The sequence below is a fragment of the Crocuta crocuta genome, unplaced genomic scaffold (genome assembly GCF_008692635.1).
Source record: "Crocuta crocuta isolate KB4526 unplaced genomic scaffold, BGI_CrCroc_1.0 scaffold258, whole genome shotgun sequence".
Classification (NCBI taxonomy): Eukaryota; Metazoa; Chordata; class Mammalia; order Carnivora; family Hyaenidae; genus Crocuta; species Crocuta crocuta.
Genome location: NW_027532842.1, coordinates 3459986 through 3482323, shown reverse-complemented (window position 1 = coordinate 3482323; position 22338 = coordinate 3459986). Strand labels below are relative to the sequence as shown.

The window sequence follows — 22338 nt, the reverse complement described above, 5'->3', positions numbered from 1 at the left end:
TTTTCTAATTGTCTTTACGTTAATGACCTCAAAGTAGAGACAAATGGACTATTAGAGGCTCAGGAAGCCACTGTGGTTTTCAGATGTGTACGACGGAGCTATCGACACGAACCTATTTTTAAAAGCCTGCAGTAAAAATAAATGCCTTACTCTCTTTGGAGGCAAATGCTAAATAAAATAAAATGGGGTTCACTCTGAAAAACCATTTATGAAGTCAGATATACACCTACCTTATGGTCGAGCAATGTTAGATCTAGGTATTTTCCCCAAAGAAATTAAAACGTATTCACAAAATGTTTATGACAGTTTTATTCATAGCATCTAAAAATTGCAAACAACCCAATTTCCATATAGAAAAGAAATGTATAGGGGCGCCTGGGTGGCTTAGTTGGTTAAGCGTCCGACTTTCGCTTAGGTCATGATCTCGCGGTTCGTGGATTCGGGCCCCGCGTCGGGCTCTGTGCTGCCAGCTCAGAGCCTGGAGCCTGTTTCAGAGTCTGTGTCTCCCTCTCTCTCTGACCCTCCCCTGCTCACGCTGTCTCTCTCTCTCTCCTAGAAATAAATAAAAATATTAAAAAAAAAGAAAAGAAATGTATAAATCATTTGTGGTATATTCACATAGTGGAATACTACTTAGTAACAAAAACGGAATCAGTCCATATGACGTGATGGAATCTCAAAAACATGGAACTGAGCAAAAAAAAGCCAGATAAATAAGAGTACATGCTGTATGGTGCTATTCATATGAGATTTCAGAATTGGCACAAGTAATCTATAATCTATAATTATAAATCAGAATATCGGATCGTTCTGGTGGGGGGGAGGGATTAGCTGGAAAGGATCACCAGGGAATTCTCCACAGGGGTGGCGATGTTCTATACCTTTGTTGGAAATACTGGTTACAAGGTTATAAAAATTAGTCAAAAATCATCCACTTGTATGCTTAGGTCTACACATTTTAGTGTATATATTTTTAAAAATCTCTCTCAGTCTCTCTCTCTGATGTATACACACACATACGTACATTATACTGGGGTTCAATTATTTATTTATTATTCACGTAAGTCAAGAACAATGTACAAAGTCTAAAATGGTGGGGCCACACCAAGAACACATTTAATTCTGGATTTGCTGTACTACAATTTTAATTTTCTTAATTATGACTTTCTTGGGCTATAAGTAATATGATTTTGGTTACACTTAGCCCAGACCAACCGAAGAGTGAGGTAAATAACAGGCTATGCTAAAAAACAAAAACAAAAACAAAAAAAAAACAACTGCTGACTTAGAATTACATTCTTTTCCTAAGGCAAATAAAGATTTTTAAAGAGTTACCTAAAATAGAAGTACAGTAATTGCCAATACTTTCACTGGTCACAGACTTTGGATTTGCTCTATAATGTAAACACCTGACTAAATTCCTAACTCTGCAGATACATATAGAGTGACATGTTGTCAATGCTCAGGAAGCACAAAAGATGAGGAAGAATGAGGCTTCTGGAAGGCAAAGGGGAAGAGCGTGCATAAAGCCCCTGAGGCCCGGAAGCCCTGGCCTGGGGTAGGAACTGGGGAAGGCCGTGGGAACTACAAATGACCATGACCTGGGCGGGGGAACCACGTGACCAGGAGACGATAACCCAGAATTGGTTTGTACAGGACCTAGTAAACCAAGGTAAGGAGCTTAGATTCTGTTCTGAAAGCAGCAGAAAGCCTCTGGAGGATTTTAAGCAAGGTTGTGATCTCATGAGTTTACATTTCTAGCAGTTCATTCTGGCTACTACGTAGAAAACGGACAGAGCAGAAGCAAGAGAGAAAACAGTGACCTTAATGGGGCCGTTGCTAGTTTGGGGGAGAGATTCCAGCAGTGTCGGCGGCGATGGAAGGAGGGAGGCCACCTGCAGATGTATTTTGCGGGTAGAACTGGGACAAAATATGCCTATGAGTTGGATATTGGGGACGGAGGGGAAGGAAAACTTAAAAATGAAACTGAGGCTTCCGGCTTATCCCACTTTCTGACATGGGAAATACTGTACTGAAAATGGGTTTGGGGGTGGAAAGCTAAGTTTTATTTTGGACACATTAACTTTGAGATGCTGGAGGGAATCCAAGAAAAATGTCAGGCTGAATAGTTTTGAGAAGAATCTTGAATCTGAACAATAAACGTGGTAGTAGGCAGGATGGAGATGAAACTTAAACTTCTAGGTGTACAGGGGATTCCCCAAGAAGAGGGTGTAGAAAGAGAAGAGGAGGGAACCAGTTCTGAGTCCTGAAGAAGTCGGTTAGAAGACAGGAAGAAAAAGAAAAGCAGCAAAGTCGGCTGTGGACTGGGCTGTGGACTGTGGAAAGGGTGGTGTTTCAAGGAGGGAATGGCCACAGCTCCTCAGAGATGAAGATAGACATGGATATAGAGTTTCTTTTGGTTTCAGCAACATGGGCGCAGTTTGAATGACGTGATTGGGGCAGGAGTCAGATTAAACCGAAAACAGAGTGGGGAATAAGGAAGAGATCCTAACGGTCATGTATCAGGTTACATCACAGGACATTGCTGAACTCTGACAGTTCTTGATGTACAAAAACAGTAATTTCATATGATTCTTTTTCAAAGAGCCTGATGGAAGAAAATGAGGAGTAGGGAAGAGAAGACGAGGTCAAGTAGGGCCGGGAAGGAGGGGAAAGACCAAAGCCTGTTTGTACACTCATAAAATTGAAGCAACTGTGAAGGGGAAAGAAAAGGGATGGAAGATTTGGTTACTGAAGGGACAAACGGGAAATAATCTTTACAGAGAGTAGGTATGTAAACTAACTGGAAATGCAGTGGGATGTTAGGCGCCACTTGAGATCGTTGATCACCAATTGAGGTTAGCGGCTAAAAGCTCAACTGCCTACAGGGGCCAAGACAAGTAAACCTGAAGCAGGCTAAGTGGACATGAAACTCAAGAGTATGTATCCAAACTGGGGCGCCTGGGGGGCTCAGCCGGTTGAGCATCCGACTTCGGCTCAGGTCATGATCTCACGGTTCCTGGGTTCGAGCCCCGCGTCAGGCTCTGTGCTGACTGCCAGCTGAGAGCCTGGAGCCTGCTTTGGGTTCTGTCTCCCTCTCCCTCTGATCCTCTCCTGCTCACGCTCCCTCTTTCTCTCTCTCAGAAATAAATTAAAAAAAAAAAAACATTGGAAAAAAAAAGAGTGTATATCCAATCTAAAGGGGTGGCAACGGATTCCCGCCAATGCCGTCAGTCCCATGTTTCCACGTCCTGATTTTTCTTTTTCTTAAAATTTCTTTTTATTAAAAAATTATTTTAATGTTTACTTATTTTTGGGAGAGAGACACAATCTGAAGCAGGCTTCAGGCTCTGAGCTGTCAGCACAGAGCCTGATGCGGGGCTCGAACCCACAAGACAGGAGATCATGACCTGAGCCAAGGTCCGACACTCAACCCACTGAGCCACAGAGGCGCCCCTCATCCGGATTTTTCAAGAGGAGCCAGAAATCTTGATTTTTATGGAACATACCTCAATTTAAAAAACACTCTGTGTGGGGCGCCTGGATGACTCAAGTCAGTTAAGCATCTGACTTGGGCTCAGGTCATGATCTCACAGTTTGTGAGTTTGAGCCCCGTGTTGGGTGAACTCAAGTTCCTCTTCTGGCTCCACACTCTCAGTGCGTGGGAGTCTCTCTCAGCCCCTCGCTTACTCGTGCCCTCTCTTTCTAAAACACAAAGGAAAAACACACTCTGGGTGTTAAAGAAACAGGCTGTATTTGTCCAAGTTGTACATTTGCTAGGAGTGATATGAAGGCTGATTTGAGTTAGTTGAGATGGAGGGGCTTAACAATGAACTACTGAAAATTAAGTTGGATAAAGAATATAGAGGCCAAGGGGGCGGGGGTCTAATAGTCACAGTGAAGATAGTGGACTAATTTTGTCCACGGTCGAGTTTTGCAGGGAGGGTTTTTTGTTTATTTCAGAGAGAGAGAGCATGAGCAGGGGAGAGAGGGAGAGAATTTTAAGCAGTCTCCACACTCAGCATGGACCCCCAACACAGGACTCGATCCCATGATCCTGGGATCATGACCTGAGCCGAAATCAAGAGTCAGGTGTTCAAGCGACTGAGCCACCCAGGTGCCCCAAATTTTGTACATTGTTGTTAACTAAAGGCCATAGTTTATTCAGACTTCCTTAAATTTTCCCTGATATTATTTTTCTGTTAGCATCCGATCCAGAATACATTACATGTAATTATCATGTCTCCTTATACTGCGGCAGGTTTTCAGACTCTCTGTTTTTCATGAGCTTGACAGTTTGAAGAATACTGGTCAGATATTTTGTAGAATGTCCCAATATTGATATTTGATCCTTTTCTTACAATTAATTGTATTATTTTTATGATGTATTTTCTTTTTTTAATGTTTTATTTATTTTTGAGAGAGAGAGAGAGAGCACGTGAGCAGGAGAGGGTCAGAGACAGAGGGAGACACAGAATCTGAAGCAGGCTCCAAGCTCTGAGCTGTCAGCACAGAGCCCGACGCAGGGCTCAAACCCACAAACAGTGAGATCATTACCTGAACTGAAGCCAGACGCTCAACCAACTGAGCCATCCAGGCATCCCCATGATGTATTTTCTAAAAGTAACCCAAGCAACAAAAATCTTTACCTGTCTGAATTTAAATAATGTTATCCCATTGATTTTGAAATCTGACTTACAACCCTGATGCATCTGGAATTTGTCACTTTTAAAGACTGCATAGGCTTCAAAATTGTGAATTTATGCATTTGGACTGTGGTTTCTAGCCTTGAGCTCACTTGCTCAAGAATTTAAGGAATCAGGAAACAGACTTAATTGAATCCTTTTCTAAACAATTTTTTTAAATGTTATTTTTGAGAGAGAGAGAGAGAGAGAGAGAGAATCTGAAGCAGGCTCCAGGCTGTCAGCACAGAGCCAGAGGCGGGGGCCTCAAACCCACTAACCTCAAGCCCAAGACCTGAGTCAAGCCGGACGCTTAACCAACTGAGCCACCCAGGCACCCGCAAAACCCTTTCTTGTACTACTTTACCGTTCTTTCCCTACTGGACGAATTAGATTTCTAAATTCGATTTCTTGAGTACTTCCGTTACATACGCATATATAACTAAGCAACACACGCTAGTTTTACATGTTCTAAGGTCGTATGTATGTAAATTATGCTATGTACATTCTACATCTTCCTCTTCTGGCCTCGTATTTCTGGATTTAGTATTGATTTTAGTGGCATACACCATCCCATCACATGAGCATCCCGTTCATGTATTTCTCACCAGGAGACGGTTCTAATTTTTTGTTTCTACTCAGCGCTGTTACGCACAGTCTTGTCAAACTTTCTATAAGAAAAATGCTTATAGAATGCTTAAAAGCAGAATGTTAGAATACAGTATTGGAAAACTTGCAGTTTTCCTTTATTCTGCCAAAGTGCTTCCCAAAACGGAGGTAACGTTTACGCACCTACCGGCAAGAACGTGGTTATGCGTGACTCAGAGAGAGGAAAAAAAAACCTTAGAAAGGCATACAAACTGGATAATATGCTCGCCTCCCTGTAATCTGTCCTCTGTGCCCACGTAATCACTCTCCGCAAGCGGACACACAACCGTTACGAGCCCCGCAGAAGGGCTCAAACTCCGAGAGGCCGGCGACGCCCACACACGCGCACTTCCGGCGTAAGCTCAACGCCAAGGCGAACGTCGGCCCGCTTGGGCGTCGGCGTCCTCTTTGACGTCCTTGAAGGCCCCTTTCCGGGCTGTCTGGAGAGGTCCAAGTGTCCGCGTGTGTAGGTCTATCGCCTCTTTTTCACAAAAAAAGAAAAATACTCAGACGGGCTCCCCTGGCTCTCTGACAAGATCCCTTTCCCCCGGAAGAGTCGCTTTCGGCCGGCGTTTCTTTCAGGCAGGGCCGCGGGCAGCCCCGAGGCCCTTGTAAGGCGCGCGCCGCAGCCCCGCCTCCTTCCTTTCGGCCGGAACCGCCATCTTCCAGGTACGGCCTGCGCGTGGCTCCCGGCCCCGNCTGCAGAGCCGGGGTAGGCTGTTCGGGGCGCGCCGGCCTGGGTGGCGGAGCTGTGTCCGATCGCACCGGGGGCCGAGCGCCAGACTGCGAGGCCGCGGCCCTGCGGGGGGAGAGGGGAGGCTCCAGGGAAGCGAAGGCGAGTTACGGGGGTGAGGCGACCCGGGCCAGTCTAGGGAACGGTCAGTTCTTCTTGGGTCCCCTCCCCCCGGCTTTAGCCTCCGTGCTCTGGGCCTTCGGACAGGCTGCGTGCGGCCGCGTGGCCCGGGCAGGCCTCTGGAACTCCTGTAATGTGCGGTCTAAACTTGGAAGAGGGGACGCCCCCTGGAGTCCTGGGCGCTGTGAACCCCAGACCCGGCGGCGTCGGTGTGTGAAGTTCTCCCAGTTACGCAGTTTAGGCTCAGATCGTATTCGGACAGACGGAAAGTACTGTCCGGCCGCCACGGGGTGGTGGTTTGTTCACGCCGGGGCACTAGGTGAAGGGGTTCCCCAATAGTTATGCGTCTCGTGTAGAATCTTAGGGGAAACGTTAGTGAATTACCACTTAATCTTAGTTTTTTTTTTTCCCTCCTTTTTCTTTTTCTTGGGGGAGGGGGTTGGTTGTTAGATTTTAGCTCCCAGAGCTGAGCGAACTGCAGGTTGCGGGCTGTCGTGGGCCCCGTTTGGTGCTGCTGGAGAATCTAAAGAAAGCGTCGCTGTTGCCCTACATCAAGTATCATTTTCAGAAACGTGTGTTGGGTGATTCCTCACTGGGGAAAGTGGATCGGGGGCAAAGAAGGGTTTCTGGAGTCAGAAAACACGTCCAGTACTGAATCTGCCGCTTCGTGGCTCCGTACAAGTGATTCGGACCCTCAGAGAGCATCGCTCCTGCTTATGAACCTCGCTCGTAGGAGCTTGATGCAAATGTCGGGAATGTGAGGATTAAAGCGGGGTATCTGGTACCTAATAGATGCTCACTTAACGATTCTAACTGATTTGGCTTTGGTGGGTTAGGTGAAACGTTTGTGTCTCCTTGCTTTTCAAGTTGGTACCTTGTGGAGTCGCTTTTCTTTGAGAAGCGTTGTTAATAGGGATTTACGTTAGTCTCTGGTTTCCTAGGTTTTTCCTTGTGGTAGGAGGAATTCCCAGGAACGGGAGGTCTGCCCTCCAATGACCTGAGGCAATAACCATTGTTTTAACCTTTTGGGGAGCAGTCAGAGATGCAATTTGAAATGCCTGTATATGAATTCTTGACTGATAAGTTAACTACCACTTACCAGAAACATAAACTAGAAACTGCCCAGTGGGGGCCCCTGGGCGGCTCAGTCGGTTAAGCATCGACTTCGGCTCAGTTGATGATCTCACTGGGTTCAAGCCCTGCGTCGGGCTCTGTGCTGACAGCTCAGCCTTGAGCTGCTTCCGATTTTGTGACTCCCTCTTCTGTGCTCCTCCCCTGCTCACACAGGCGCGCTCCCCACCTCTCTCAAAAATAAACGTTAGAAAAAGTTGCTGGGGGCTTTATATATAGACGTGATCTCAGTTATAAGAGTATTAACCCCATTTTACAGATGAGGATCAGGGCTTAAATAATTATGGTCCCCTGTAAGTGGCAGAATTTAAGTCAGAATTAGGTCAGTGGTTATAAAGCCTGTATTTCTTCCTTTCAATTGTACATGCATTTGCTAGGGAATGATTAAGAAAATAATCAGAAATATGAAGTGATTGGGAAGCTGTTTGCAGTTAACAGATGCTGTATAAGACGCAGCGTCACAAGAAATTACGTCAGTAGGAGAATGGTTTAATCCGCTGCGCAGAATGCAGGGCTGAGCGTCAGACAGCGGTAAACTGCTGTCCAGTTAGTAATCGCAGTGGCTTCCTAGCCGGGCCCTGCAGAGCGCGGGAGGGGGTGTGGTGTTGCTGATCTAGTAGGGACAGTGCTGGTGTTCCAAAATCCAGGTCTGTTAGTAGCGTTGAGGTTAACGGCACTTAGGCAGCTTTGGCAAAGATCCTAGATGCCAAAGTGATGGGTTTTTACAAACCTTTATGGGAAATATTGGTGAGTCAGGTGCTTAGACTTCTTTGTTGCTCCTGTGAAGCAAGCATTTGAAATGTACAGGGTTTGATTGGGATTTTCTTGTTTAAAATTACGATCAATTTTGCAGTTTTGTTTGACTGTTTTATACTTAACTGTTTTCAGTAATTCGCCAAAATGACCAACACAAAGGGAAAGAGGAGGGGCACTCGCTACATGTTCTCTAGGCCTTTTAGGAAACATGGTAAGTAGATCTTTCCTTCTTGAGAGCAAACATAGTATACGTTCATCTAATGTGTGTTTAATAAACGGTCTTAATTAAGCAGCATCTACCTAACTTGTTCTTTGTGATAAATAAAAAGTATAAATTTCCTATAGTAGTTTTTGGTCGACACAACTGTCAAAGACCAAGTATGTTGAAAGCTAGTAAGCTTACGTGTTTCTTTTACTCTGGACTCTTTTAATCTTGATACTAACTGTACTGATCTTTTGGGGACAGGAGTTGTTCCTTTGGCAACATACATGCGAATCTACAAGAAAGGTGATATTGTGGACATCAAGGTAAATTCTAAAATTGGATAAATAACCTACAGAGTAATGTTAGACGCTATAAAAGTTTAATATTGGAATTCAGATCCTCGTGCATATTGTATTACATGTGTTGGCCTTTTATTGTGAGAGAGGGGGGACATTTTTGGCCTAAATAAAAGCTCATAAGTGCAGAATGGCTAATTTAACTTTCAGAAACCAGGATTTTTAAAGTGCTATTCTTGAATCTGAAAACTTTCTCATTTCTTGTTTGTTAACAGGTAGAGGAAAAACCAAGAGTTTTTTTGAGGTGGAAAAGAAAAGTATATTAGTACAAAATTTAATTGTTGATGGAGATAGCCATTTTTTAAAAAACCTGTAAAAGTTAATGTTCTTTTGTGACTGTATTTAATTGAATCCTGGTACTCTAGAGCTTAATGATGATTGTCTTTTTGATTGTTTAAAGCAATGTGAAAAACCCATTTCACCGGCTCTGAAAGCTCTCGAGTTGCCATTTAAAAGAAAAATATTAATAAGAGTCAGGATGTGAAAAGAAGGGGAAGTTGCTGGCCTGACTTTGATCTCCTCCTTAACAGGGAATGGGCACTGTTCAAAAAGGGATGCCCCACAAATGTTACCACGGCAAAACTGGAAGAGTCTACAACGTTACCCAGCATGCTGTTGGCATCGTCGTAAACAAGCAAGTTAAGTGAGTAACACCTGCGTCTTTCTAGCTGCTCAGTATTCCCTCACACCCCCTTTTCACTTTGCCAATTGGACTTATGTCTTTATTGGTCATTCAAGTGGGGCAAAGGAAGTCTCCTTTTCAAACTCAAGCAAACTGGGTGTTTGCCTTGTATCCTGTCAGAGGAAACAAATTGAACTAGACTTCAGGAAAAGAGTTCTTGGGATTTGGTGTTGAGCAGCTCTAGCGTTCAGAGTATAAAAGGGTGTGTAACACATTGTAAATCTAGTTCGGGATCGGGTTTTGGTTATTTAGTGTTTTAGGGTCTGTCACTTCATGAAAAGACAGTTTACAAGTGGGAGTGTTTGCCTTCGGGCCTCTTCCGTACAATTAATCAATGATTGTAAGCTAGCTGTATCTTGCTGTCTAATCCTATTCGTAAAAGGTTCATGGTTCGCTTATTGATTTATTTTAAACGGGTTGTGGTTTTTTGTTTTTGAGAGAAAGTGCACGTGAGCACACGAGAGCCCGGGAGGAGGGCCAGAGACAGAGGGCAGGCTGTCCGCACGGAGCCCAATATGGGGCTCAGTCTCCCACATTGGGAGATCATGGCCTGAGCTCAAATCAGGAGTTGGACACTTATTATGGTTTTTTGTTTTGTTTTATTGTTTTTAATGCTTGAAATTGCCAGAAATGCTTTTGGACTTTGTTAATGTTTGCTGGAGCGTTTATAGGAATTTCTGCTCTCTCCAGGGGAAAGATTCTTGCTAAGAGAATTAATGTACGTATTGAGCATATTAAGCACTCAAAGAGCCGAGACAGCTTCCTGAAGCGTGTGAAAGAAAATGATCAGAAAAAGAAGGAAGCTAAGGAGAAGGGTACTTGGGTTCAGCTGAAGCGCCAGGTAAGTGCTTGGCAGACGGTTTCTTGGTATTGATTGATCTTGAGAATTTTAAAGCTTGCTCAGTAATAATTGTCTTCTTTATGAAAGTTGATGAATTGAGTATGTTATGCTATTTTGGTTTTAAGGGCACTTTGAAATTGATGATCGTGCTTTACATAATTGTTCCCTTGCTTTTTTTCCTGATAGCCTGCCCCGCCCAGAGAAGCACACTTCGTGAGAACCAACGGAAAGGAGCCTGAGCTGCTGGAGCCCATTCCTTATGAGTTCATGGCATGATAAATGTAAAGACATAAAATAAAAGATCTCAAGACTGTAAAATGTTTTCATGTTTAATTGAGTAGCAGTGTGGTATCCTCTCCCCCAAAGAAATATTTAAAGCAAACTTTAATTGTGTCCACATTCATTGGGTGATGTCTTATTCTAATTTTGTGAGTTTGGGGGCACCTGGGTGACTCAGTTGGTTAAGTATCTGACTTTGGCTCAGGTCATGATCTTGCAGTCTGTGAGTGTGAGCTGTGTCAGGCTCTGCTGACAGCTCAGAGCCCAGAGCCTGCTTCTGATTCTGTCTGTCTGTCTGTCTGTCTCTCTCTCTCTCTCTCTGCCCCTCCCCCGCTTACGCTCTGTCTCTCTCAAAAATAAATATTTAAGAGTGGGGTTTTTTTCTTGCTGAAAGATGTGAAGTGGTTTATTGTACAACAGAATATGCTCAATTGATTAGGAACTGCCAGATAGTACTTATAAAATATTTAATAGTTTGAAAACACTCCCTCCAAATCGCTAAGTAAAAGGAATTTTAAAAAATAGGTAAAAGGTTATCTGTTGCGATTGCATTTAAGCTCACTTGAGTACTTACAATTGTATCAAGTCTTAAATAGCTATGTTATAATGATAAAGAACTTCCCTTTGAAGCTCATTACTTAAAAATAGATGNTGGTTAAGTATCTGACTTTGGCTCAGGTCATGATCTTGCAGTCTGTGAGTGTGAGCTGTGTCAGGCTCTGCTGACAGCTCAGAGCCCCGAGCCTGCTTCTGATTCTGTCTGTCTGTCTGTCTGTCTCTCTCTCTCTCTCTCTGCCCCTCCCCCGCTTACGCTCTGTCTCTCTCAAAAATAAATATTTAAGAGTGGGGTTTTTTTCTTGCTGAAAGATGTGAAGTGGTTTATTGTACAACAGAATATGCTCAATTGATTAGGAACTGCCAGATAGTACTTATAAAATATTTAATAGTTTGAAAACACTCCCTCCAAATCGCTAAGTAAAAGGAATTTTAAAAAATAGGTAAAAGGTTATCTGTTGCGATTGCATTTAAGCTCACTTGAGTACTTACAATTGTATCAAGTCTTAAATAGCTATGTTATAATGATAAAGAACTTCCCTTTGAAGCTCATTACTTAAAAATAGATGGTTTAAAGCACTCTTGATTCCTACTAAATTATTTTCCCTGTCATTTCCTGTTCGTGTTTTTCTGTATGGTATTAAGAAAAGTTTATTTATTGGAAATACTTTCTATTGCCCCAGGTCCCTTTGCCCGAAAATACCTACCCTTGATAAAGTTGGTGAACTTCTGATCATCCTTTGTTTGCCTTGCATGTCATAAGTGAACCTTCCTGATAAAAGTATTTTAAGGGGAGGAATGAAAGTGTTTGGAATCCGGAGAAAATGTGGTTTGGGACAATAGAATAAAATCCCTTATATCTGTTACCATGACAGGTGCGTCTGCTTTTTTTACAGTGTGTAATTTTTAAAAACTTGGCCTTCCCCGTTGGACCCGAGGCTAGAGATGGTGTCTTAGCAGCTTTGCAGTCCTGGGACCTGGTGCAGAGTCAGCATTTAATACATGCTGTTGGGATTATAAGGAAAGCACTGCCTTTTTTTCTTTATTTTTTTTTTAATGTGCAGACGTTTTCTAATTAATCTTGTTTTCCTGTGGCCTTTACGATAAACTGTTTTCCTGGTTTTTGAGGGCTCGTAACCCATTTGTTCATGTGTAGTTGGGATTGAGTGTCCCACATGCTGCAGAAACCTCAGCAGTTCGTGGTTCATTTTCCAGCAGTTCTGTTAACCTGTCCGTTGCCCCCTGTAAAGTACGCGTGTTCCCTGTGTGTGCGTCGGGATTGGGCCCAATGGTTCCCAGGGGTTCTTTGTGCACTTGGGGCCTATGAGTCCGTGACCACCATGACAGTTGTGAGAAAAGACAGGGTGGAGGATAAGATCACCTCAATCCAGACAGTACTGAGAAAAAGAAGGGCCACTAGTAGAACTGGCTTGGGGACTTCCGTCGGCAGCTGGCCAGCACGCGGGACATCTTTGTCCCAGGTAGCTAGGGGCCGTGATTTCTCCCAAGTGCTGTCAATGGCAATAGTGACACTGGGAATGTACATAAAGCATCTTGAGCATTTTGGATTAATCTTTCTCACAACTCGGAGTTAGAAAACGGGTTTTCGAAATTCTCAGTTCATTTTGAGAGTAAGTTGCTTTCCTAAAGGGTGGTACTAGTTTGCACTCCCACGGATGAAAGTTCTTGTCTCCACACTTAGAATTCAGTCTTGGCCAATTTGGTGGGAGGAAATCCCGTGTATGTTACCGACTTTGGCTTCACCTTCTGAACGCTTTCCTGGTTCCCTTTTGCCTTCTGATCTTAACCATCTTTCGGACCTCCAGATTCGGAAGGGCCGTATAACAGCCTTTCATCGTCTGGTCGGTGCCTGCCTTTCTGACCTCCTACAGCTTCAGCCCCAAAGTCCACTTCAATTGCGCTAGCTTTGCAGTCCCTCAAATATGCCAAGTAACACGTTTCGGCTTTTGTACTTGATATCTAATAAGCCGCACTCCCATTGTCCCCTTTTCTCAGTCTCCTTGAATGTTACCAAGACTCACAACAGTAAAACTAAGCAAACCCCCTTCCCCACTCTCCACCCCATCTTTGTAGTACTTAACCACTGCCCTACGTGTTTCATTTTGTTGGGTTTCATCAACTTAACATTATTAGGGTAGGGGGTACTTGTTACCTACTCTGCCAGGGGAGCACGGACAAACCGCAAAGATTATAATCTATGAGGAGCAATGAGACCCTGAGCTACGTGAAGCAAGATGAGCTGGGACATCGTGGTGTGTAAACGGACAGCAGAGGGGAGAGCATTGGTGTTGACGGCTCAGGCTTCTGCTCTCGTTTCATGGATTATTCCCGGTCTCTTGTACCCGTGCCCCTTTCCCCTTGCTTCTTCCTTGACGTCAGCCCTACAGACGCGTGAAAAACAGCAAATTAAATTAAGCCACTTTTCTTGCGCCTGCCTTGTCCCATTTGTAACTTCATTTCCTAGTGTCCCGGTGCAAATCTGGCTTCTGCCCCCATCATTCCTAAGACTCCTCTCAAAGGTTACCAAACACTCGTAATGTCCGTTTGATTTTATCTCCTTGATGTCTGACAGTGCCAACAACTTACTTTCTGTTCCAGAGGCTTCTGCCATCCTACTGCACCCAGGTTTTTCTACCTGTCTGACTCTCCACTCTGTTTTTCTGGCTTCTCCTTGATGTCCGCATCTTTCTCTATTCTCTGTACTTTCTGAGTGACCCAAGCCAATGGTTCTCAAGTGTGGTTCCCCATCTGGCATGTCCATCTTCTGAAACTTGTTAAAAATGTGGGCCTACTGAATCAAATTCTGGGGGTGGGCCCAGCGCTCTTCACAACCTCTCCAGGTGGTTGAGATGCTTGCTCAAGTTTGAGTCATCTCTACAACACTTGAGACTCAAATTTCAGAGCTCACATTCTCTGAAGCTCTGACTGTATTCCCAGCTCCCTCTTGGGCAATTCCATCTGGATGTCCTGCAAATATCACACAGATTAGTTTGGAGGGCGTTTATTATTGGAGAAATAAATTGCATCCAATTCCCTGAGCTTTGAGTAATGTATGTGTGCGCTGGTAGATTATGTACCTGCCTTTTAAATAATGAGTAACTTACAGATTGTGAAATTGTAAATGAAATCTCTTACCATGTAATTCCCTTTTCCTACACTTGATGAAATGAAGGAAAATGTTCTCACTGTAAAACTTTTCATCCTGTTCTTAAATTAGAGCCATGACTGTAAATGAAGGTGCCTGTCTCCTTGAACTTTCACATCTATCTTTTCTGATCTAGCTAGACATCTTCTAAGGCCTTCTGTTTTTGTTCAGTTGAGCCCGATCCCAATGGTTGAATAAAATGTGTCACACTCAATGTGGTGGGGGAAAAAAACCCACAGTTTGGTATCTCTTATGTATTCTCAATAGCTTTTCTCTGTACTATGGTGGGGTGGGGGGAATGGGAAAAATATAAATATTGCTAAAATGTAGCATTACAAATTGCTAAAATATAAACAAAGTAGGTCTATTTTTTTAGTGCAAGAGAAATAATTTAAAACAATTGGATTTGGAAGACCAGTGTTTAACCCATCCCCACCAAAAAGGAAAACAATTGGTATTGTTCATACCAAACCCTCACAGAATGTGTTTGGCAAGTTACTCATTATGAATAACAGGCAGCATCTGCTGCTATTCTTGCTGAGGTGGAAAGTGTGAACAGAGAGTGAATAAGCAGCCCAGAGTTTCTGTATTGTGATTCTTTTCAAACTGCTGAAGTGTGCAGTGACGAGTGACTGACAGGCTAGGACATACAACCCCACATGGAAAAAGCACAGAAAGTGCCCTCGTACATACTTTCCTAGCAAGACCGGAATTTATCCAGATCATTTGATTTGGAAAAGCAATGCGGTGCAGCACTCTCTTGTCTCTGAAATGACGTAATAGCCTAGCCCAAGTGAAGAGGTGATTGAACTTTTCACTCCTGAGCAAGAAGGAAATCCAAAAGAATTGCTTATGGGCGATGAATAAGTAAATACTTTCAAGATCTTTCAAGATCAAGAGCAAAGATGATACTCTGTGATTCATATGCTCCTGGCACTGACAGTTACATATAGTTAGGGCTACCCTCCTCAAGGACAGTTCAATGGCTTTCCATAGCCTCCAGATAAATTCCTGAGTGTAGCATTCATTGCCATACACAGCCTGGTCGTCGCCACCTTTTTGGGTCATCCACTACGTCCTAATACTTGAGTCTACCACTTGCTCCCCAAACTTGAGTTATACTTCCTACTTTCATGATTTTGCTCATGCTCTTCCTTCAACTTGACATGGCTACCTCCCACCCTCTGTGTTTCCACCTATCAAATAGTAATGATGCTCAGAGACCAAGCCTTTTCTCCATGTAGCTTTCCCTGATTACCACCCCCACCCCCGCCCCCATTCAGATTCAGTTCTCCCTGCTGTAGCTCTACGGGGAGTTGGCACCCTGACCTGCTTTGTCACTCCTTGCCCACGACTGGGGTGTTTTCCGTCCTGCTCTCTACGCTGATGGGAAGTGCCCAAGACTTGCCATCAGAGGGGTTGGGGTGTCTGCTACTGAATGGCTCTATGATTTGGGGTAAGGCACTGAACTTGTCTGAATCTCAATTTAGGAGATATTTAACCTGTGTTACAGGCTTAGTTTAAGATTAAGGAAGAAATGGGGCTCCTGGGTGGCTCAGTTAGTTAAGCGTCTGACTGGCTCAGGTCGTGATCTCTCAGTTCATGAGTTCAACCCTGCTTCGGATTCTGTGTCTACCTCTCTCTCTGCCCCTCCCCTGCTCACACTCTCTCAAAAAAAAAAAAATATATATATATATATATATGAGAATTTTTTGGTAAGCTCAGCAATTTTATGAAGGGTAATGAACTTCACTGTTTCACTATGGGGACATTTGTGAACGTTTTATACTTTGTTGTCCCTCAGTAATGGTAATAGAAAGTTGTTCTTGGTGTTCTGTACCGGCACTTAACAAAGCTTTGCAAGGAGTAGGTTTTCAGTAATTTTGAATGTTGAAATAAAGTAGGGAGCTGGTACAGAAGCATATTTTTTTATTCTGGGGAAACTACCCAAAGGGCCTGAGTCTCCAGTAAGCACAGTGTTCAAGGATTTTAGGATACCCGGAAAGATAGCTGGTATTAGGAGACGATGGATGGCGGAGGGAGAGACGGTCTTGAACTTGAGGAGTACCCTCTGCAATGTTTTGCCCACAGGCTAGAAATCAAGCTTACTTGGCTGGTAAAGGGTTAATAACTTCCTGAGGCTGATATTTGCAAATTACCAAATTCTGCCCTTCACAGGCATTCTAAACACCCACAGGCTTTGTGTACCCATATCTGTGCCTACGCATTTCCATGCATTTCCATTATCATTTTAAAACCGCTTCACTATGCCTGGGTTATATTGGTTGCAGTAGTTTTACATAACTCTGGACACAAAGAAATCCAGAATGAAATAACACAAGCTGCAACAATTTAGGCAAGGCTATTTATAATGTTCGGTAACAGTTCAGTAACATATTGTCTGTATTAGAAGGTGGAGGATTATCTTGCCGATGCGCAAATGCAAAAAATAACATTTTGAGCTCTCTGAGCAAAGGTGCAGTATGAATGCAAAATGGAATGTAATCATCGGTGGACAGGCGCCGGTCTTCGGGATCTCACTTCCTGGGTGACCTTAAACTTGATCTTATTCCTGACAGGGAATGTGACGTGGGGGATGGACTGAAGAGAGAAGCCCAAGATTCGGCCCCTAAAGGCCTCTCTGGGCGCCCCGAAGAGTTCTGCATTTTACTGGGAAAGCCAAGGGTGCTTGTGGCAGATCCCATCGTCCCTTGCTCAACAGTGATCCCCTCTTCTTTTTCTTGATTGTTAATGGGGGGAGCAGTGTGACCGCTAGCTCCCGGGGAGGGACGACCATTGCTCTAAGGTAGTGGCCACCTCAGCCTTCTTTGCTAGATACTCGGATAAACTCATTCTCCACTTCTCAGCTCCGGAGATTGAGAGATAAGAGAAAGTCTGCGGGTTCTGAGAATTACTTTATCTCATAATAAAAAGAGACAAGAGAATAGAGTCTCACCCTCCCTTCCTGCTTTGTGCAGGACTTGGGGGGGGGGGGCAGGGGCCATCTTGCGCTCAAGGAGAGCCAAGAGGAACTGGGAGGCAACAACTTGGACCCCATCACTGAGCGGCCGAAGGACCCCTGGAACCCAATAGTTTCAAGATTTTGTAGATAGTAACTGTCTTTATGGTACCTTCTCCCTGTCAAGGAAGGAGGCGCCCTGCTTCAAAGTTTGCCAGTTACACTGAGGTTTAAAAGACGGAGATTGCCCGGTGAGCCGGCGAAAGTCCGTGCACCTGAGGTAGGGCAGCTCACCTCCCGGAGGGCCATTTCCTGGAACACTTTCCCTTGAGAGCAGTCTGCTCTCAAAGCCAAGCTACTGGAATGATGGCCCCACACGCCCGCTTTCTGTCTTTTCCGGTTCGCACAGTTCATGCACAGTTCATTCACTTACTCATGCAGAAAGTCGGTCAGCGAACAAGGGACCTAGCACGTCCTGGCGAGCACACGGCGGTGGTCTCTGCCCTTCTGGAGACAGGCAGGAAGCGCGTTCCAGACAGGGACAGCTGAGATCAGCGCCACCAAGGGCGCCCTCAGAGAAGGGGACTGGGAGATGGCGGTGGGGTGGCAGCGGCGCCAAAGAAAGCTTCCGAGAGAGGGGCAAGGAAGCAAAGCACCTCCGTTCCCAGGCTCCTGCGGGAGTCCCGGAAAGACTTCCACCGAGAAGTGAGAGAGCAGCTGGGAGGGGAGGGGAGACACCAAGCGGTGTAGACCGCAGAAACCGTGCGACTCGGAAGTGAGAGTGGTTGCATTCGAGGACGGCTCACAGGCTAATGGTTTGGACTAGTGGGTGGATGGGAGGGAAGGGACACGCACTGGTGGCTGGTTGTTGCAAGCGCGGATCCCACTCCGGCCCTCGCTGCATCCCTCGCACCCTCCCCGCCTTGAACGTGGGCTGGCCTGTGTCTCCCCGCGGCCGCGGCGATGGGCTCCAGCCAGGGGCCTGGGCTTCAAGAGGCCTGTTCTACTTCCACTCCCTGCTCGGCCACCAAAGAAGCAAGCCCTGGCCAGCCTGCCGCGCGGGCAGAGACCTGCGACTCCCTCGCTGCCCCTCCCCGATGGCGGCCCACTGACCCCCCACCCAGCCTCTGCCAGCCCTCTGCAGATAGGGAAGGGGCCCAGCCTGGGTGGGCTGAGTCTGGCCCTGACTGGGATAACCGCCCCACCGGCCTGGAGACTTGTGAGCAACGATGGGGGACTGTTGTTGGACGCCATTAAGTTTCGTGCAGTTTGTCACGCAGCAAAAGCTAACTGATACAACCGAGAGAGAGAGAGAGGGGTGAGTAAGGGCAGGGCCGTCCAGTAGGCAACGGGGCATCTGAGGCTGGTTCGCAGGAGGCCCGAAGCATGAAGTCCTAAACCTCCAAGGATGAAATCCCTTACTACGGCGGGCTCCCCAGACCCTCCGGACCAGGCCATTCTTCTCGTCCGCGGCCTCCCCTTCCGCTCCCCATCCTCACCCCAAACTTCATTTTCCACCTACAAGTAAGTACTTGAACAATAAAGCAAAAGCCTGACTCCAGTGCAGAGGGCAGTGTTACTTATGGAGAATCAGCCCAGAGCCGGGGCTCCCAGGGGAGGGGCTGTGTACTGAGGGCTCACTAACGCGTGGCTTCGGTCAAGGTCAGCAGCCGAGGGCCGGGGTGTGAGGGCTGAGTTGCAAACAACTCCTGCCCAGAGGGGGCCTGCACGTGTCCAGAGCAAGGTCGCAGGGACCGAGTTCCCTTATTCTGACACCGGTTCAGGACTTCGCCCTCCTGTTTCCCCGTCAGAGTCACCCCTTAGCACCGTTTGAAAATAAAAAGGGCAACTACCCTCGACAGGAAGGTGTCCCTTGCGCTGTTGCAGAAACACCCAGCCGAGAGCAGGGTCTCGTCTTTCCTCCTCCAGCTCAGCAGGGACGTCGCATTCGCGCGCGGCTCCGGCGACCCGGCTCGGCTCCGCGTGCAAGAGCGGCCCCCGCGGCCACGCAGGCTCCCCGCTGCCANGACGGCCGCGGCCCGGGCTTTGCAGAGCCTCGGCGTTTGCGCAGGACCCGGCGCCCCGCGGCCACCGCCCCCTCCTTCTCGAGAGCGCCCCGTTCTGCCCCGGTTGATGAGCTGATTTTCCCGGTCTTCCCTTTCAGCAATGATTGTGCGCTTCCTGACCAAGAGATTCATTGGCGATTATGAGCCGAATACAGGTTAGAACGATTCCGTGCCCTCTGCTTTCGCGGCTGCATGCTCCGACTTGCTTTCTCCTGGTGGGAGTGCAGGAATTTAAACGCAAACTCTCCTTCATTCTCCAGGCAAGTTGTATTCACGGCTGGTCTACGTAGAGGGGGACCAGCTCTCCTTGCAGATTCAGGACACCCCCGGGGGCATCCAGGTAAGCAAACTGCTCCCCATCTTGCACACACCCAGGGGCTGGCTCTGGGCTTGAGCAAGCCGTCCAAACACCCCCCCTTCTATGTTCCGATGTAGAAGTGGGCTGTCCCCAGGGGGGATCCCACAGGACCCTCCTGGAGGGGGCAGGGAGGGTGGATGGTTAGAGATGCCTGACCTTTCTTCACAGCCGTAGTGGCGCATCACTACTTGTAGGGATGGGTCTCCCCACTTCTTTCCGAGCTGGCCGCCCAACCCTTAACAAAATTATTGGGGTGGGATTCCAGAGAGAGAGCTTCCCTAGCAGGGACCGCCCACGTGCTTCTGTTTCTCACTGTTCCCTCAAGTTAGTTCATTGCAACCAGATGACCTCTTAGCAAGCGGCCAGGAATTTAACTTGATTAACAAGTTATTAATTGCCCTCCCTTCTAGGGAGGAAAGGTCTAGTGGAAGAACAGAAAGAAGGAATTTGTTTCTGGAACGGTCTCAAAAAGGACAGGCTAAAAATATTTTTTTTTTTTATGGGCTTGGGAAAAGATATTTATCTTGGCTTATTTTCAAAGGTTTGTTTATTCCCGGTTCCCTAAAGATTGCGCCATTCGTATTGGAAAGTTCTCGTTGAAGTTGTTCTTCAGTCAGCCACGGCTCACCCCAGAATCCCTACCGGGCAGGGGTCCCGAAAGATCATGCATTGGTGGCAGCCAATAAAAGAACCCAGGCAGGGAGCTGGCCTGAGAATTTGCTCTTCCCATATCCAGAGCCGCCTTCTGCAGAAGCTAGGTAGAATCTGAAAACCGTGTTTATGATTTCTTTTTTGAACCTCGTTTCCCCGAGGGTCACTGTGATCTCATTTTGAGTCTTCTCCCACCGCGGGCTTCCTCGATCCAAACGCATTTTGATCTTTCTCAGGTCCATGACACCCTGGGCCAGGTGGTCGATCCGCTGTCCAAGTGCGTGCAGTGGGCAGAGGGCTTTCTGCTGGTCTACTCCATCACAGACTACGACAGCTATCAGTCCATCCGCCCCCTTTACCAGCACATCCGGAAGGTCCACCCCGACTCCAAGGTCCCTGTGGTCATCGTGGGCAATAAGGGGGACCTGCTGTACGCCCGGCAGGTGCAGACGCGCGATGGCGTTCAGCTAGCCCACGAGCTGGGCAGCCTGTTCCTTGAAATTTCCACCAGTGAAAACTACGAGGACGTGTGTTGTGTGTTCCAGCATCTCTGCAAGGAAGTCAGCAAGCTGCAGGGCGGCGGCGGGGAGAGGCGCAGAGCCTCCCTCATTCCCCGGCCGCGCTCCCCCAACATGCAGGACCTCAAGAGGCGCTTCAAGCAGGCTCTGTCTTCCAAAGTCAAAGCCGCCCCTGCCCTGGGGTGAACCCGGCTCCCCCAGACGCGCCTCCTTTTTATCGTGCGTTTGTGCAGCCGGAAAGACTGGGGGAATCTCCCTTTTTAATCCCACAAAGTTTATTTTTATACAAACTCTTGGTTTTCAGGCGTATGTGTATTTCTGAAAATTCAAACAGGGATTGCCTAAGAAGTTGGATAGTTTTTTTTTTTTTATTAAAAGGATTTTTTTTTTTACTCTAACTGCTAGCCACTTTTCCATTAAAGGCGAAATGGCAACATGGCTCCTTGCTTTTTAAAATGTCTTTTTATAGAAGTCATACTTGCACTAGAGCCCAGAACGGCTCCACGCTTGCCCTTGGTCTGAACTCCTGTTGGTGTCTTTCGGGAAGGGGGTTGATGCGGAGGGAGTCTGTTATGGGAGAGAGGAAAGAATGTGGAGGAAGAAAGCTTTGAGCAACTGCAGGATGTCTTTAATTAGGGTGCTTTGCCACAGGCATGAAATTGATACCATGTGATTTTCAAGGAAAGGGGTTCATTGTATGCTGGTGCTAGAAAATTACAAACACGAGTTAACAGTTTTATGTGTTGGTGCAAATGGAAGTTTATCCTCTCCACCCGTTCTAAAACACAAAAATGCCTCACATTAGGGGCGCCCTGGCGGCTCAGTCGGTTGAGTGTCTGACTTCGGCTCAGATCATGATCTCCCGGTTCGTGGGTTTAGGCCCCGCGTCGGGCTCTGTGCTGACAGCTCAGAGCCTGGAGCCTGCTTCGCTTTCTGTGTCTCCCTCTCTCTCTCCCCCTCCCCTGTTTGTGCTCTGTCTCTCTCAAAAATAAAAAAAAACATTTAAAGTTGTTTTTTTTTTTAAATGCCTAATTTCTTCCTGCGCTGTCTCCCAGACCCTCACATCTAATAGGGCATCTGATCTGTCAGTTCTTTCTCCTCTTTCTCTCTAAAGCATCACCCTGCCATCATTGAGGCCTGTACGGGGCATCGCCCAGACTGGCAGGCAAGGTGAGACTGTTTTCTTGGTTTCTGGAGTGACACCCCTCTCACTCTTTCTTCATGTCAGAAAAACCGGACTAAAACCAACTCTAATCCCTTTGTTTTCATGATGAAAGAAACTCAGCTGTTTTCCCCTTATCTACTGGGTAAAAAGTAAATGAGGCATGGCATCGAGGTCATTTACCACCCCTCCAGCCTTCTCAACCCCTCCTTCAAATACACACACACACACACACACAGACAATGGACTGAAAGCCCATTCTACAGAATGGTATGCTGTTCTCAAGATAGACCAGGCTCTTTCATTCTTCCTGCCTTAATATGAACCATTCCCTGTGCCTTGAATGCAGTTTCCTCTTCTCCCCCTGAAAGCTCACTAGCTTATTTCTCAAGACCCACGTCCTGTGCTGTGTTCCAGTCCTGGGTGCTGTCTCTGAGGCTTCCTGTAGCATTTGTGCTACACGCAGCCAC

At 46.4% G+C, this 22338-nt stretch overlaps 2 protein-coding genes, 1 long non-coding RNA gene and 2 other non-coding genes across 7 annotated transcripts; 4 read left to right on the top strand and 1 right to left on the bottom strand.

Annotated features, from left to right (window-relative positions):
* Positions 1-285: 285 nt before the first annotated feature.
* On the bottom strand, positions 286-5697 carry LOC144216085 (uncharacterized). The gene is made up of 2 exons (XR_013330559.1): positions 5479-5697; positions 286-552 (listed from the first exon to the last, which is right to left on the bottom strand). It is a non-coding gene; the product is annotated as an uncharacterized LOC144216085 (long non-coding RNA).
* Positions 5698-5974: 277 nt separating this feature from the next.
* On the top strand, positions 5975-10472 carry RPL21 (ribosomal protein L21). 3 transcript variants are annotated; one of them, XM_077745360.1, is made up of 6 exons: positions 5975-5999; positions 8203-8281; positions 8537-8598; positions 9162-9274; positions 10004-10154; positions 10341-10472. In XM_077745360.1, the coding sequence occupies exons 2-6, from the start codon at positions 8215-8217 to the stop codon at positions 10428-10430; spliced, it is 483 nt and encodes a 160-aa protein (XP_077601486.1). In that variant the 5' UTR covers positions 5975-5999; positions 8203-8214; the 3' UTR covers positions 10431-10472. The 3 variants fall into 3 exon arrangements, with proteins under 3 accessions (XP_077601486.1, XP_077601487.1, XP_077601485.1); XM_077745361.1 differs by lacking the exon at positions 5975-5999 and adding an exon at positions 6030-6042; XM_077745359.1 differs by lacking the exon at positions 5975-5999 and adding an exon at positions 6072-6165.
* Positions 8997-9067, top strand: LOC144216171 (small nucleolar RNA SNORD102). The gene has a single exon (XR_013330594.1). It is a non-coding gene; the product is annotated as a small nucleolar RNA SNORD102 (small nucleolar RNA).
* Positions 9318-9444, top strand: LOC144216172 (small nucleolar RNA SNORA27). The gene has a single exon (XR_013330595.1). It is a non-coding gene; the product is annotated as a small nucleolar RNA SNORA27 (small nucleolar RNA).
* An 8807-nt stretch (positions 10473-19279) lies between the features above and the next one.
* Positions 19280-21716, top strand: RASL11A (RAS like family 11 member A). The gene is made up of 3 exons (XM_077745393.1): positions 19280-19334; positions 19440-19519; positions 20425-21716. The coding sequence occupies exons 1-3, from the start codon at positions 19280-19282 to the stop codon at positions 20890-20892; spliced, it is 603 nt and encodes a 200-aa protein (XP_077601519.1). The 3' UTR covers positions 20893-21716.
* Positions 21717-22338: the final 622 nt, after the last annotated feature.